The sequence below is a fragment of the Manis pentadactyla genome, chromosome 6 (genome assembly GCF_030020395.1).
Source record: "Manis pentadactyla isolate mManPen7 chromosome 6, mManPen7.hap1, whole genome shotgun sequence".
Taxonomy (NCBI): domain Eukaryota; kingdom Metazoa; phylum Chordata; class Mammalia; order Pholidota; family Manidae; genus Manis; species Manis pentadactyla.
Genome location: NC_080024.1, coordinates 116,739,963 through 116,757,317, shown reverse-complemented (window position 1 = coordinate 116,757,317; position 17,355 = coordinate 116,739,963). Strand labels below are relative to the sequence as shown.

General features: G+C 44.3%; 1 protein-coding gene across 5 annotated transcripts in view; it reads right to left on the bottom strand.

Moving 5' to 3' along the window:
• Positions 1-2,228: 2,228 nt before the first annotated feature.
• LPIN2 (lipin 2) overlaps positions 2,229-17,355 on the bottom strand; it is a 100,457-nt gene continuing 85,330 nt past the window's right edge. For 4 of the 5 annotated variants that reach the window (XM_036905850.2, XM_036905846.2, XM_036905849.2 and 1 more), the window contains 12 exons: positions 15,061-15,248; positions 13,243-13,336; positions 12,757-12,826; positions 11,907-11,996; positions 10,626-10,708; positions 9,547-9,691; positions 8,502-8,650; positions 7,864-7,950; positions 6,797-6,949; positions 6,361-6,475; positions 5,602-5,705; positions 2,229-5,269 (listed from right to left, as the gene is read on the bottom strand). In XM_036905850.2, coding sequence (XP_036761745.2) covers positions 5,125-5,269; positions 5,602-5,705; positions 6,361-6,475; positions 6,797-6,949; positions 7,864-7,950; positions 8,502-8,650; positions 9,547-9,691; positions 10,626-10,708; positions 11,907-11,996; positions 12,757-12,826; positions 13,243-13,336; positions 15,061-15,248 — 1,423 coding nt within the window. In that variant the 3' untranslated portion in view covers positions 2,229-5,124. Of the gene's footprint in view, positions 5,270-5,601; positions 5,706-6,360; positions 6,476-6,796; positions 6,950-7,863; positions 7,951-8,501; positions 8,651-9,546; positions 9,692-10,625; positions 10,709-11,906; positions 11,997-12,756; positions 12,827-13,242; positions 13,337-15,060; positions 15,249-17,355 lie in introns of those variants that run through there. The other variant, XR_008998309.1, reaches the window with a different exon arrangement.

Here is a 17,355-nt window from a genome sequence, read left to right as displayed (position 1 = left end):
TCATCAGAGGAAAGCAGTCTTTCCATGGAGAGCACATTCTGTTCCAGGGACGCCAGGCATGTTACTCCTTCAGCAGCAGGCACAGAGACCTCTAGCCGCAGGTGGTCTGTGCTCATTGGGTTCGTTAAATCTGTTGGCCAATCAAGGGTCCTAGAACCCCAGGGGAAGATGTTTTCTTAGCCTGAACCAAGCCACTAGATGCTCTTATGCTGTAAAATTACTTTGAATTTTCAAGGCTGCTTGCAAATGAGATTACAGTTGCCAATGGGACACTTCAGAGCAGCTTCTTCCTCAGCCCCTGCGCCAGCCAGGGAGCCATGACCAGGAGCTGAAGATTTACTGCTTTTGAGCTTTCAAATCCAGGCCTCTGCCCAGAGCTGGTGGGGAGGCATTCTCATCCCATTCCCATAGGTGGGGAACTGGCAAAAGGTGGCTGTCAGAGTATCACTGGCTGTTCTAAAAATGACTCATGGAGAAACCTCACAGCAAAGGAACATTTTCAGGAAAACCCAGCTGACATGTGTACATGCTTCTGCCCCCCTCCTGCTCCCTCCCTGGACCTTAACTCAGCACCACAGGGGGGCGAATGCTCCACAGCCAGAAAGGCAGGGTCCAGGCAGAAGGGTGACAATGACCACTTTCCTTCTGCTCCACAGTAAACTTGATCCTTGTCTCTCAGCAAATCTTGATGACTCACCAAAAAAGGTGGATTTCAGCTGTGTGTACCCAAGATAGGCAAAGGAGATGAATCTAACCACAGCAGGTCCTGCATTTACATAGAGACAGAATAGGCTGAAAGCCGGTCACCCTCAATTAGGAGACAGCTTCTTAAAGGAAAGGCTGTCCTTGTACAAGAGAGAAGATTCAAGGCCAGCTGAACTCAGGTCTATGGGCACAGCAGCCCCTTCCAGAAGTTGACAGCCCGTAAGCTCAGACGCATGAACCAAGCCCTAGGACTTGATCATTTAACCATGCATCATCATTTCAACGTGTAACCAGGTTACAACTTTTGAAATAAAGGAGCTGTTGCTGAGAAAAAAGGTCAGGGCACTTCCTTAAGCAGAGATGAGACTGAGACTTTTTTCTCCCCTCCATCAGTGAATGGCCTCATTTAAACGATTACTAACAAACCAACAAAATGATTCACAACAAAAGAATGCAAATCAATATAAAACTGAAATTACCTCCCTGTTAGTACAGTCATCTAATTTTCCCAGAAACTCTATCTTTTAAATTGTTTCTCATCACTGATTTGCAGTTTGAAAGGAAACTTTGTGATCAGAGACAGGCCCAAGTCCACGCCTGCAGAACTGAAACAAAGCTTTCCATATATCCATGTCCACTTTCTAAACACACATGCGTATCCCATATACTGCCCCACCAAAGGGAAGGACAAAGGCCGAGCACCCAGATTCAAGGGGGGCATAGTGCAGCAGGGGGCAGCTGCAGCCCGAGAGGCCCTCTGAGAGCTGCGCGCTGGACCCACCTGCTCCTCTCTGAAGCACTGAGCTGTGTCCCTTAGGACCAACTCCCCATCTTGAGTTCTTCCTTCCTATTCCTAAACACACCCCAAACACCACAGTTCCTTTCACTCTGTCCTCTCACCCATCCAGGCCATTACATCACAGTGCAGCAGCATGAAATCAATGAAAGCTTTTCCATGCTCGGAGGCACACGCTCCCGGAGAGCTTTGGGATTCAACACATTCAACACATACTGCATCTGGCAGGACCCAGCAATCTGAGGGGTAAAAAGACACTTGTTTACATAGTATTTGGGATGTGGTTTTTGATCCTAGAGCGATTGCACTAACTCTCCTGAGCTGATGAAAACATCAGGACTGCTAAGTAGCTAGTATTCACCCTGAGGAAAGGTTAATGAAAGGTTGGGGGAAGAGGCTCTTAGGAGGACTCTCAGGGGACCTCCCAAGGGCTGGGGGGCGGGAGGGGGACAGCCTGGAGGACCCCAGTGAGAACACACCTGAAATTAAGTATGTATGACTGACTCTCCCTGGCAGGACCTACAAAGCAAGAGAGGTTAGTTCCTGTAGTTGTAGCCTCATTTGTGGAGTCAGGTTTTATAAAAATAAGCATGAAAAAGAAGTCCTCTCTGTGGACAAATTTAAGTGTCAGGAAAGATCAAAATGCTAATTTATGGAAATTATCAGTTTCTGGCAAGAGTACAGAGAAGATGGTTTAAATGTGCTCTGAAGGAAAGAGTCAAATGCATTAAAGTTTATGTTTGTTTATTGTTGTAATGTTTTGTTTTGAACATCAAACACTGCACCAAAGTATGAGTCATTTATCTGAAGACAACTGTCTTTGCCATAACTAAGAGTTCTGTTCTGATGTTTACAATTAATTTCTGACAAAACTTTTTAGTGGAACTGCTGTCTAATAATCAAATACTTAATCACAGACTGAATATAATTAATTAAAGAACAATTTTTCCTCCTCCTTTCCTTACCTTCAAAACAAACTAAACAAGTAGTTTTCATCTGGAAAGAGCACTTACTTTAAACAAAAACTCAATTTTTAACCGGTTCCATTAAACTCCACATGTTCTAAAACAGGGGAAAAGGCCACCCAGAGCACAAAGGATACTTGAAAAGATGATAAAATTACCTGGAAGAGTCCTTTCTTACCAACTTGCAAAAATAGAAAGTTAATGTTTTACCTATTTCTAAAAGCTTGTCCGCACTGTCACAAACACCCAGAAGGCCGAGCGCGGTCTCACAGAAACTAGCACTTCCCAGCCGTCCGGCTGTCACTCACTCAGCTGTTCTCCCCATGGGAGCAGTTTTCATTTTAGGACACCACACTCATAAGCTTAATCTTTTTCGGGCTGAAAACTACACAGATGTTTTTAAGCACAGCAAGCACAGTACCCTTCCCACGGACTAGGTGTACACACTCCAGGCTCCCACGAAGGGTTCCTGGTGCCTGCCAGAGACGCAGGCTCGACACCACAAGCTTCAGTACAAGGACACTGAGATAAAACACCAAAGTCTGGCTAAACCGGGGAGTGGGAAGGGCCGCAGTCTGCAGGCAGTCTCCCCTTGATGCCGCCCATCACAGAATGCCTGGGGCTAACGCTTCCTTCCTTAGCTCACCATGTGGGTCTGTGTACAAACACACTCAAGGGTAACTCTCTTTCACAGAAAGAACAAATGTCATTTGTACCAAATGGCAATGGATTTTCAGCATAAACTTAATACTTGAACACTACAGTAATAGTAATCATCTACCTTCAGCAAGAGGGACTCCTTTAAATAAGGAAAGACACTAATTAGCATATGTACCCACTGGATCAATCTGCAGTGACAAAATGACAAAGTCTAGTGCTTATGGACACTGGGACAGATACCAACCACCTGCAGAGCAGGGCTGAGAGGGCTCCTAGGCTGGACCCTTCAAGCAGGCTCCTGTGCCCAGAGAGGAGGGCGTTATCAAGAAAAACAAACCATCTACCCAAAAACTCTTGAAAGGACAAACTAAAAGGTCAACAAAAGTGTTTTAAGAGTTTCCATACCGCACATATGCAAAGCCCTACTAAGCTCAGGTTAAATGCACAATGCTCATTCTTCTAAAGCAAATGTGGCCAAGAAGACACACTGATGGCGTCTACGAGAAAGACAGATGCATGGCTACTCTGCTAGGACTTAATTCATTAACTGGGCAGAACCTCACATGAACATAGTTTCCATAACCTACTGTACACAAATAAACTCACTGAATGATTAGTCCTTCAACTACTGAAGGGAGAAAGGCCTGCACAGGAGGAAGCGTGTGCCATGTGCCATTCCTCCTCTGGGAACAGTGCCCCCAGGTGCTGCCACTGAGAAATGCCTTCGGGGATCCCGCCACTGTCTCTGCATCCAACAGACTGGAAAAGTGGCTGAACCTTGTAAGCTGGGGACTTTCAACTCTCCAATCTGGAAAACAACCACCCCATTTCTCCATCTCTAGATCACTGTTATTTTGGACGGAGCACACTAAAAGGAGGAGAACCCCCTGTGCCAGCAGAGGGAAAGCAGAAGTGGAAATGGAGACCCGTCTCGAGTCGTAACCACAGCAGCCCCCTGCTCACTGCCTTCTCACTGACGGAGGCCTATGTGTCACCATTATGGTCTCCTGAAGCCTTCCTCTCCAACAGTTCTCCTGGTTTTAATACTGAGGTGACTGTCAACCTCCAGCCCAGTCTCTCCAGGCTATCACAGTCAAGAAGCTGACAGAAAAGAGTCCTCCCTGGGTGCTGCCTGCTCAGACTCTGACACGAGCTCATTATACCCAGGCTGTGTAACAGAGCTACGGGCGGAGGAGCAGGGAAGGACTTCCAGACCCAGTGCAAGTGCACATCTGCACTGCAAACAATCTGTCCTTGGCTGTTTTAACCAGCTCCTGCTGTGAGTGCTGCCCTTACAGACATCAGATCCACCGTGTAAGGCCTGCCTCGCCAGGCCGGGGCTCTCATCACCTATTAGTCACCTACAAGAAGATGATGATCCAAGGGGCTTTTACTCCCCAGAAGCCGATGTTTGTGAGGCTGGGATCAGTGGTCCTGGGGTCCCCTGGCTGGCTCCCCAGTGACCCTCCTGGTTCACGGTAGCAGAAGAGGAGGAGTCCACAAGAGAAACATGTGCAGGCGGCCAAACTGACATCACTACCCGGACCTGGAGCAGTTCAGTCAACCGAGCCCCTCAATCAAGCCCCGGTTTTAGAGAGCCTCTCAGCTGCTAAGTAGAAATTATAACACTTTGCTTTGTACAATGTTCTGGTCCACTCTAATTTAGCTTTTTTCCCTTCATTTTATGTTATCCAATTAAAGGAACACCCAGCAGAGTGTGCATGAAAAGAACCAGTGACAGGCACCTAGGCCTCACCCTCAGGTCCGAGCTCCTTTCTCCTCAGGCCTCTGAGCTGCACCCCTGAGCCCAGCAGGGGAGGAGGACGGCCACTCCAGCTCCAGTTCTCACTGTCCCCTGCTGCTGCCTGGCTGTCAGCAAGTCTTGTCCCACACCTGTGGCTTGGAGGGTAGCCCAGTGTCCTTTGTCCAGCAGAAGTGCCGGTCACCTTCCCTTGCTTCGAGGCAAGTGACTGAGGACGTCTCCCTGGAGGTGCCGCTTCAGGCCAGGTCGTCCAGGTCCACTTTACGGATCGGGTCTCGCCAGTAGCAGAACGAGCTGAACTCTGGGCATGGGAAGGCGGAATTCTGCTCCTTATCGAGAAGTGGGAACACGTGCTCCACAAGCTCGCTCAGCCTGTGATACCTAGGGGAAGGGATTGGGGAAGAAACAGACTGTTACTCTGTAGCTGACCTAAGAGCACAGGATTGTAGGAGGTTGTGAAGCTAGTTACTCAGATTCCTCAGACCGGTAGAATCCGAAACAGGCATCCACCCCTTTTCAGGGCCCTGCCTTCCTCTTCAAAGTCTAGGATAATCAGTAATCCCATAATAGCTAATGGAGAGGAGAAAACACCCAGGCAAAGAAGCAAGCCTCCAAAAGGCAGACCCAAGTCTGATAACCTCCAGCTGGGACTGATCCTTAGTATCTGCCTGTCCGCAACTTCCCCGCTGGGCTGAGAAACAAGAGACACTTACGATGACTTGTTCCCTTTGGTCCTTTCTTGTATTAATTCACCCTTCGGGTTCACAGTGAATATTCTGCAGTCTGGAACTCCAACTTGCATGTAAGCATAGACATCCTGCAGAAGAAAACATCAGATGGTGATTACAGAGAGAAGAAATTAGGAGAAACTGCTCTGGTTTCTTATGAGCCAGAAGAATTGCATAAACAGAAGACTGTCTACAGAAAACGTGTGGAGCTGGGTGCAGTGCAGCTCTGAGCTTTAAAAACCCAAATTATGAAGTGAAGCCAAACCCAGCACAGGGAGTCAGAAAGCTTGTGTACTGAGGAGACGCCAGGGGCCTGGAGCAGGAGCAGAGCCCCCCACTGCCTGCCAGAGCCTGGAAGCAGTGCCTTCAGCAGGTCTGGCGACTCTGGGGAGACAGGCTGGGAAGCATCACCGAGGGTGAGCGCTCATGCTGTGGTTCTGGGGCAGATCCAAGGACACAGCTTAGAGCTACTTAGAATATGAGTCCGAACTACCTGAGGACATGGAGTGGAAGCCACAGAAACAAACAAGTGCCCTTCATCATGTACCAAAATTCTAGGGCAGATCTCCACCTATGGAGCCTCCCACTTGGAGAAATTTGGAAAAGAAAAGTGAAAACCCATCTGGCAGAAAAGATGTTCATTTTACTCATACAACTGGTCTGAGAATCATGACATGGCTGTCCCCTAAGAAGCACCATCCTCCCACCGCATCAGGACATGTGGCCCAGAGGAGAGACACTTACATTCGGACGGTTTCCAAAGGCAGCATAGAAAGGCTGCCTAGGTGGGGCAAACAGACTCTTGATATCATTTAGACACTCGATTTTGAACTTCTCTGGTTTCTTTTCTATCACTTCCCTAGGGGGTAAAAAAAAGTATAGTCACCAAATTCAAAATTGTAGTTTTTCCTGCTGTGTGGTCCAGAAAAAACTTCAGTGTTCATAACCACCTGATTTTTTTAATCCTTCTTAACTGGTATCTTTATCCTTCTTGGTCAATCTTTTCTTGACCATGTGTGACACAGTCTGCATGAGGTGTGAGTCAGAAAGCTATGGGGGAGCCAAAGGACCAAGAGACCCAGCAGCCACAAACCCGGCCAGGGACTGTCACCCTCACGTTCAGGTCCCTCAGCACCCCGCCCACCCACAGGGGCGGCACCACTACCCAGCAGACAGGTACCTGTGGAAGGCAGAGAACAAGCTGCTGGGGGAGAGCATCAGAGGGCCCCGGGGCAGGATGGTGCCCTTGTCATTGACCCAGTGCAGGTAGCCTCGGGTCATGTCGGCCATGCCAATGGCGCGGGCAGAGCAGTACAGAAACTTGTAGCCATTCCTGAAAGAGAACATGTCCTGTTTAGCCCACAAACTTTGGCTAAAGGATAAGAGGCACTTTTCTTATAAATATTCAAATAAAGTTTCCTCCTTTGACATGAAAGTCAAATTCTTGAGTTTAACAGAAAAGCAGTTAGGATTATAAAGTTCTCACCTCTCCATGGAAATCACCATGGAGAGAACCACACGTAGGAGGTGTACATGACTAGGGATTGCCAGAGGTACAGTGCTGTTACAGCCTCAGCACTTAGTCCTCGAAAGCTACATGGATAACAGACAACAATCATGGACTATTTTTAAAGTATCTGCTGTAAAGGAAAGATACATAGGATCTTAGTTGTAAAGACAATTTCACAACACAAACCATTCTGTAAGGAGCAAAACTGTGCCTGCATAACTGATGTAATTTTCATACTATAGTATTTTCAATGAATGCTTAAGACATTGTAATTTACTAAATCATTATAACACATACGTATTATGGTCCCACAAAGGCCATGGCACAGCTTTCTCATGGCACTGCCCTGGTGGAGAAGACCCATTGGTGAAATGTTGTCCCCACGCATAATGTATTACCTTTTCAATAGAATAACAATTTAAAAATACCCATTAACTAACTAAAAATGAAAACTGGTTCCCTTGTTAAATTATAGCTAAAAAACCCCAATTATAACAGTAACTACGGAAACAGGTAGTGCCTAAGACAGCATTGTAAGGATGAGGTAATACAGGTTAAATATGTACCGCAATGCACGCACACAGCTCGAGTTCTATAAATGGTGGTTGCTTCTTTTCTTTGAGGCTACAGAAAGGAACGGAAAAAAGCAGGAAAAAATGCTCTTTTTCCTACATTTCTTAATCAAAACAGGATTCTAGCTCATTCGACTGTGTTGACACATGGGACAGAATACCTACTCGTTGATGGCATGGTAGAGCTTTGCTATACCTTGATGAGTCCAATCTTTACCCAGCTGTGGAAGAATCTGTCCCAAAGCATCAGACCTAAAAGCATTAAAATAGGAAAAGCTGTCAGGAATCAAGCATATAAAGCCAATTGTTTTCTTATTAACTGGCAGCTGCCAAGACACAAGGGGTGGAGGTGGTGGCGGACACAACCACAAAGGCAATTTTATCACGGCTTGTGCAACAGCGGGGCAGTCCCTGCAGAGGCATCCATGAGCAACTTCTCAAAGTAGCATCAGACACGAGAGCCCAATACTCATTTTCAGAGAGAATTTAAAACCACACAGCCTCTTTTTCTCTACCCCAATCTCAACAGTTTCCTAGCTGTGCATGTGTCTTTTCAATGCCAGAATCTGAAAACCAAACGACTGAACCTGAAAGTTGTTTTTGGCATTACATTCCTATGGTTCCACCCATTTCCTCCATCCCTAAAATGACCGTGTGGACTGTGGACTGTACTCAGGTCGCCTCAGTGCATACAGTGTACAAAACTCTCCTGATGGTGGCCGAGGGACAGATGTGTGGCGAGGCGGCGCCCAGCGCAAAGGCCTGCACCTCCCCTCCCCGCAGTACGGCGGGATCCTGCTTACTTGGTGATTGTGCCGTCAATGTCAGAAATGACCACCTTGTCGTTCCAGTTCCACAGGTAAATGGTTCCCGCACAGCGGCAGGTACCTTGATACTGGGTTGTAATGCTAAACACAACATCATTTGGGCCCTCTTGGAGCTTCAGTTTTGCCTATTATAAAAAGTAGAAGAATAAGAAAATCAAGGGAGAATTCTGAAAATTATGGGTACATTGCTTTGACAGAATTACGAGCAACAACTAAAGCCATGTTTTCCAAAAATATGCAGTCACTGAGAGACTGCTAAGGCTATGTTAAGTGAAAAGGCATCCTAATCTAAAATAAATATTTATATACACATGTGTGGATGTATAAAGAGTGGGAAGAAATAAATAAATATTGTAACTGTAATAGAAGAAAATCAGCTGAAAGTATACAGGTTTGAAGAGAGTCTGAGTATTTGCAAAACAAGAACCAGTGTTTCAGGACCCTAGTGCAAGGCAGGATGGGTTCTATCAAGTCAGCCACATGGGGCCCAGGGCTGCACTGCCCACTCACAGCAAGCTGGGCTGAGGGAGCCATAGCCTGAATGGTGTTTGGGGATTCTAAGAGACTTTTCTGGTCCCTCCTAAAAATCAAAACCTCTCTGTTCTTCCTCCGTACCTGAGACTGCCCTGCGGTGCAACGACACCACTTCGCACTGAAAATAGGTAAAAATCAGGGAGTGGGAAGCTGAGTCTAAACAAGAAAACGTCCTTTCTCTAATGTGGTGGCTCCTGAGAGATATGTGGCCCAGTGTTGGGCTGGCTTTGTTAAGATTCATCCAGGAAGCAGGATAAAAATACAGAATCTTTCCAGAGACTGAGGTGGGAGGTCAGAGGTGGCAGAGGTTCCCCAAGTGATCCTCGTGGTCCCCAGGGATGCGGGACACTGTTCTGTGGGTGAGCATTTCCATGCCCACATACTGTGTAGTGTGTGTAAGGCTGGGACTGGGTGGAGAGGAAATGGACCCAATGAAACAGTTACTGAGATAATCTGACTGCACCCACACAGATCACACACTACTCACAATCTGGTCCGAGGAGAGTCGAAGAGACTTCTTATAGCTGGTTGTGCTGCTGTGGCCTGCAGTCTCTGTGGGGACAGGGTCCACTCTGATCGATCCTTCGAGCTCCTGTGACCCCTCCTCACTTGATGAGTCATCCTCAGCCGGCCTAGTCAACATGAACCCAGTTACTGAGGAGGCAGCAAGGTGTTTTACTGATGAGAACTTTCCGTTCAGGATCAAGAAAAGAGACCTTAGGTCCATTTTAGGAATGGGAAGAGTTATTTCCACTATTTTCACATGCCTGAATATCTGCATCACAAAGTGACAAGGCTGCACCACCCTCCCTCTCACGACTGGCCAGTAGTCACCTGGGGGCCATGACTGGTCATATTCTCCTATGACCAGTGAACACCAGGCCTATTAACTCTTGTTGAAAAGGATATATATGTTTCAAAAGATAAAAATTACAGAAAATATTAATTGTTTATACTGATTTAAAACGTTAAAAAAGATTTTATTCACCTTTTTTAAAGAAGGGGTAAAGAACAAGGAAATGCTGAAGTTAGGGGAGGGGGCAGGGGAGCATCTGGCTGGGGAAGGATGGGTCAGAAGAAATGAGATTCGGGGTCATGGTGGCATCTCTCAGGGCCACCAAACTGCATGGCCACAGCCTGTTACTTCCTCCAGGAAACAAATGGACCCACACCAATTTGAGAGTCTCTTCTCTATCTCCTTTCTGCAATGGACAGGAAACTGGGGAGCAGGGGAACCCAGGACTGCACATCTTAAGACTCCTCAAAATTCCCTCCCCAGGGTCTACATTTCACAGGCACCTGATTCCATGGCTCCAGGATGGAAGTAAGGGATTTAGAAAGCAGTGATGAATATATTTACCCCTCTAAGCTGGTAGTGTTTCTTAGGAAGAATTTATCATCTGCTAACTAACTGACTGGCACAAACAGGCCACTTACTGTCATGTATGTCCATAGGAAAAAGATGTTTTCTGACTAAGAATTAAACAAAATTGCCCAAATCAACCAGAATGCAATGGCCAAGAAGGGGCTGCCCAAGCACTGTGGGCCCAGAGGAAGGATGCCCACCTGCCACTGGCTGGTTCCTTTGTGCTTGATGGCAGGTCACCAGTCGATGGTACCTCGGATTTCCCTTCCTTGGCCTCTGGCAGCTAAAACAGCAAGGTAATAATGGCAATGTGCAATTCTTCCCTGTTACTGTAAGCACAACTTCATCAACATACCATTTGCAACAACATGGATGGAGCTAGAGGGTATTATGCTCAGTGAAATAAGCCAGGCAGAAAAAAGACAAGTATCAGATGATTTCACTCATCTGTGCAGTATAAGAACAAAGAAAAAACTGAAGGAACCAAACAGCAGCAGACTCACAGAACCCAAGAATGGACTAACAGTTACCAAAGGGAAAGGGACTGGGGAGGATGGGTGGGAAGGGAGGGATAAGGGCAAAAAGGGGGTATTACAATAAGCACACATAATGTAGGGGGGCAGGGCTCAGGGAAGGCTGTACAACACAGAGAAGACAAGTAGTGACTCTATAGCATCTTACTACACTGATGGACAGTGACTGCAATGGGGTATGTGGTGGGGACTTGATAATGGGGGGAGTCTAGTAACCATAATGTTGCTACTGTAATTGTACATTCATGACAGCAAGAAAAAAAAGACAGTAAATGAAAGAAAGAAAAAACTTCATCAACAGCCCTCTCCAGGAACAAGCGAAATTGCTTTCTGAATCCACAACTTAAAAATGCCTAAGAAACAGACTTTATCTAGTTTGAGCCAAAGAACAGGAGCCTGAGACGGAAGTCATGTGCTGTTACAGAAAATGCTGTCACTGCCAAGCCAGAGGTAAACATTTTAAAACAGCACCATTTCAAGTCAGAAAATAAAATGAAACTGGCCCACAGTCATCAGGGACACCAGGACTGCAGAAGACCAGTGATGGATGCCATGCCCCATCCTGTGAGGGAGGGTAACAAGCGTCTGGTGGTATCTGGAAGGTGAGGCCATGAAGTGGAAGGAGCACAGGCTTTGGAGTTGGACTCAAGGTCAAACCCAAGCCGAGTCCCTCTGGTTCTCAGATGGCTGAGCTGCTTCAGCTGTCCATGCCATTGTTTCCTTACTCGTGAAATGGGAACTGCTGGGCTGCAGCAGAACTGAGAGGTAATGAATGTAAAGCACCTAGTAACCTGCCATGTAACTACTCAAACATGGGGACTATTATTATTGAAAAGGGTGCTATATAGACCACACTGACTTTCTTGCACTTGCCAAAAAGGTTTTTGGAATAAATGGAAGATTCACTTCTTTTCGGCCCACAGAAAGGGTCACCCCCAGGTTGGTTACCTGTTTGGCCATGCTCTCTCTCTTACGCCAAAACCACCAGCGACCAGATTTCTTTGGCATTTTGTCTTTCACCCAGGACTCGACTGTAGCCTGAAAACAAGTTCAGTTAGTCTAGCTAATCTGTCGGTCACAAAGCACCCAACTACTTTCTACCATCAGCCTGCAGGACCGTGCCTCACTATGGAAAGTGAGCAACACACCACCTAAACTCCTCTAAAGCTTTACCACCTCTGAAAGATGGTCAATGTCCTCTTTTGTGGCAGTTCTGTGGTATCAGACTGGGTGGCCTAGCTATGTAGGAGCAGCTAGCTCCCTTAGGGACAGGCAAGCGGGCTGCTCTCATTTCTCTACCCTAGGAAAACATGGTTCTTATGAGGACCAACTAGGCTAATGATGTCTTCGTGGTGGACAGTTGCACAGCAAACCTTCAGGTTCTATGTAACAGGCTTATCAGCCATAATTTGACCCCATCACACTCATGTCATGCTTCTGGTAGCCACATCACTCTCTTCTTACTGCCTCTTCCCACAGTAATAAGAGAAAAAAAGTTTTTATATTCATTCTGTATTTAACAATAAAATCTGTCAACTTTCATACACAATCAGAAATGGCTATAAATATCTAGTAAAGAAGACAAAGATGTGGCAGCCCAGCTAATTTCCTAGATTTGGGGCACTAGACAGTTTGACTGGGTACATAAAACTCTTTCGATGTCTTACAATATTGAATTAATTTTACAATATTATAACTTCATATAGTACTTAGTTAAGAAATACACACATACGGACTTTTCTAAGTACTATACACTGTAGATACTTTTGAAAAGGCAACAGATGGCAGGACATCTCACCTTAGGCAAACTCTTCTGGAATACTTGCAAGCTAAGGATCATGGGAGCAGCCAAAGCCCAGTTATAGTAACTGTGAGAAGTAAAAATTGTACAAAACCATTAAAAAGAGGGTAAAGAGCAAGAGAAAAGAGAAGGGGGCAGAAAGGGAGGGAAGGAGAAAAGAGAGGAGAGGGAAAGGTAGAAATAACATAAATTCCTTATTTTTTCCAATGAAAAGATGATCAGCTGAATTTTTTGTCACATGAATAATCTTTGTGTCAAGACAAACATTTCTAAAGACAAAAGGAGTAAAATCTGTAAAACAGTAACATTTCAATGCTTCATTTAAAAATAAAGTTAAGGCTTCCCTTTTGCTTTAGTCATTGCCCATGAAGCTTATTTATATGAGGTAGCATATTTTACAGCAAGAAACATTAATACTTATAAAGAACACATAGCAAAAACCCTGCAGGAGTATTTAACAATTATGAAAGCAAAAGTATTTACCGGTTATATATCCGTATTACAAGGTTAGGATTGTCTATGAGTCCAGGGTTTTCTGCAAATTCGTGGTAAGTAATAATATGCTCCATGAATTTTTCTGCAGTGTAAAGTAATGAACCATCTGGTTAGAGATTACATAAATTCCCATATGAGATTACCCACAATACTCTCTGCACTGAAGGGACTATGGGATAAAATAAGTTATTTTAAAAGGAAACTGACTTTTTAATATCCATCAAAATCAAAATGTCAGACATTTTCCAGGATGAGAACGAACACTTTTCTATCTTCCCCCTCTTACATCACTCCTCAATCACCTCAGTTAAAGAAGAGAAGGAAGGAACATGCCAGAAGACTTAGGAAAATAGATTACAGATGTGGCCAGAGAGAGGAAAACACTAAGACAGACATGCACACACCATAACAAAAACTGTGAGCTTCATTCCTGATTTTCAAAGGAAGGAACATTTTCCTGTCAAACAACTGCACAACTGGGAATGTGCATGGGGATCTTACACCTTGCAGGGCACGCTACATTAAAATACACAATCAAAACATTTTACAACTGCTGGGAATAAAAAACTAACAAACACATACCATATTTTAGCTTAGGGTCTGTCCAGAAATAAATCCCAAGGTCTTGCAGAATAAATGAGATTTCATACCTGCTTCATACCTGCACTCTAGTAGATCCAGCCTACCAGAGAAATTTCTCACTGAGACAGTTCTTTCCAACTTGCATAGTATACTTGCATAGTTTCTGCCTTCTTCAGTAACAAACTCTACCTAAATTACCCATTTTTTAGTATAAATTTTATAGTTCACATAAACTATATATTTTCCATTCTCCCCTCCTCTACCTATATTTTTTAACTGAGGGCTTATGAGTATTATAGTAAGAAAGTGGCCTACTTAATTCTGTCCCTAGAAGGAAACACTGGCCATTACATACTCTTAATTTCCTCCAAAAAATAAATAGAATTAAGAGATGGACAAGAAAGAGGCATAACGAACACCTTGTGACTCTGCAAAGGAAAAAATTCAGGAAAACAGGGCTCAGGCACCACCATGCTCCATGCAGGACTTCAGTTGCCCCAAGGGTGAGAGCAGACAAAAGGTGACACTAGTTGTGGAAAGAAAATCTTTCCTTAGAGGAAATTCAATTAAGTACTACCAGACCAAGTATTAAAGAGTTTATGTTATAAAGGAAGGTAAAACCAAAAAGGCTAAAGAACTTGGGATGGCGACACATGCCAGCACACACACGCACTCACATACACACACACTCAACCCACACCAGAGATGTCTAACCTACTTCTGCTAAGCAACTTCATTTCTTTTAAGCAACTTTACTTTCCTGAGCCAATTCTTGAGACTGAGACAGAAAATAATCCCTTTTACTTTTTGCCACAAAGACCATTTCTCAAAGGACAATCAGTTTTTGACAACTTGAGACCCCAAGTCTAAGGCCACTACTTTCAAGGAGAGCAGCTGGACCCCAGGCCAACAGAGAAAACAGGCAGTGTGAGCTGACCCTGGCCACTCAGCAAACAGGACAGCCTCTGAGCTCTCAACATCTCACTGTGAAATGAGAGAGCCTTCCCAGCACACTCCCATATCCAAGCCATTTATCTGTAATGTCACCCCCTAAGAGGTACCGTAAGTGAGGGCTAAGGGTCTGACATCAAAGGGAGATCCCTGTTACCTGCACAGGATCACTAATGAATCTAATACCCTGAAATGGCTAAATAACAGGTTTTCTATCAGGCGAGGAGCAGGTTGCTTTCTTAAGTGCAGACAGGGAACAATGGCCCAGCGTACCTTTAGAAATTTCTCCATTCTCACTGAGGCCCCCACAAAGGGAAAGGGTGACATCAGGCAAATCCATGGCAGAATCTGAGAGGCACTCGGTGCCACTATCTGCAGCCGCGCTTCCCACGGACTGTGGGGACTGGGAGCCAGAGAGCGTGTCAGACTCGGGCCATTGCCTGGAGCCAGGGTCTGATTCACTGCAGGCAGGGGAAGGGGAAAAAAACATTTGCCTTATGGCTTCTTGTATTCCTACCCAACTACAGGGTTCTTGGGGGGTTCAAATCAAATAATGTATCCCCTTCAAAAAAGGAACAGACTGATTTGTATCAGACAAAGCTTTTCTTCGGTAGCATTTACAATCCTACCATAAATGACATGAAAAATAATAGCACTAGTGAGGAATTACCTGTGAATAAATACGTCAAAAATCTAGCCAAAGTCATTCACAATAATGCACACTTTCAAACTATGGCCTTTCTGATTTTAACTAAAGGAGTCTCAGAGTTATAAGCATTTATTTACATTTCCATGATGAAAATGACAGAGTAATTAAGAAAAATTTGGAAGCCTTTTGGTCCTTACTTCAAAAGAAGCCCATGGTACTATATACATCCTACAGAAAATTACTGTAGTCTGGGGCTGTCTTATTTTTTAAAACAAGGCTTTTCTAAATTCATTTGTTACTTCACAAAATGGAAGAAATTAAGAGAAAATTTTCAGGAGGCTAGATTCACCTTGGAAATGTTTTGAAAAGTTAACCAGGAAAAAAAACCTGTTCTTTACACTTATCAGGGCCAGAACGAATATTCTAGATGTTGAGGCACAGAGGCCAGCTTTTAGAAAGTGATCCTAAGGGAATCTTTACGTAATGGAGTATATACTTGAGACAAACAGAACAAGGAAATGACCTCTTTAGTCTCTTAGTCATGAATGTTTACTGTGCTACTTTTTGAATGGATATTTAATGTCACACTGAGCTACTGTCCTAGAATTTTCTAATTTTTAAATTTTATTTAAAAAGCCGGTATATTTAATGTACGTGATCAATATACGATCCAGTGAAGTTGCAGGATTTTTAGGGGAAAAAATTTCAAATTTGAACAGTAGGTGGCAGCAAATATATGTCAAAAATAGTGGTTTCATCAGCTATTATGTTTTGCATTTGAGCCAACAGATTTAGGCTTCTGGAAATTCTCTCTTAACAGCAATGCATACCCATACCACAATACTGGAAGTGGTGAAAAAGCCAAAACAGTATAAAGCAGCACACCTGTTTTATGCAGGGATCCAGGGGCAAGACTGACCCCTGGGTGAACACAAAACAGAAGGTTGCTACACATTCACAAAGACATGTTTCCTCTTTCTCCTGGGTACATAGCTAGGTCCCCTTCAAAGTGGCCTCATGACTATCAGACTCAGTGGCTTGGTGTGGACAGAAGGGGTGTGTTGTGTTCTTCCCTAGCCTGACCCTGAAGACCCTCCCCTGCAATCCTCTCTCCTTTCCCTGTCCAGGCTGTGAAGGGCTGATGAAACCTTAAGACGGAAGGAGCTTGTGCTCCTGGAATCCCTGTGTGCAAGGCCTCCCACCAAAACACCAAACCTGCACTGGACTATCCCATGATCAAGAAAGAAGCTTCTGTTGTGGTAAACACTGAGGTCTTTTGAATTTTATCACTTAGTGCAACCAGTGTTACATCTAGGATGTTAACACATTCTAAATACATGGAGGATACTATCTGACTCAGCATGTCCCCAAATCCACAAGGTTGATGTGATTTATATTAAAGTTTAGCTATAATTACAAATACTGTGTATTTACAAGATGACACGTTCATAATGATAAAACAAATGCTTATAAGTACTGTAAGTATCTACCTTTAAGCATTTATGAAATGCCTTAAGAAACAATGTGTTCATGATGGGCAATGACCTAAACAGTCCAGTTACAATGGAGTGCAGTAAGGTAACATTTGCATAAGTCACTCTCCCCACTTTTTAAAAGGAAAACTAAGAAATCTATTTAGGAATACCAAGATAAATAAATAAGGACTGGGAAATCTGAAAATGATAATTCTAATGTAGCTTATATTTTTACTTTCTTAGTGGAAAAAAAAACGGGGAGCAGTTTTAGTTACCTCACCTCAACAACCCAACTATTATTTCAGATGAGGAAGATATTTTGAGACAAATTTAGAAAAGGGAGATAGGAAGGAGTTTAAAGGGCCCTCCAAAAATATCTTTACAAAATTTAAATATTTTCATATCATTCTCATCTTTCTATTCTAAATTAAAACTTGTTTTTTT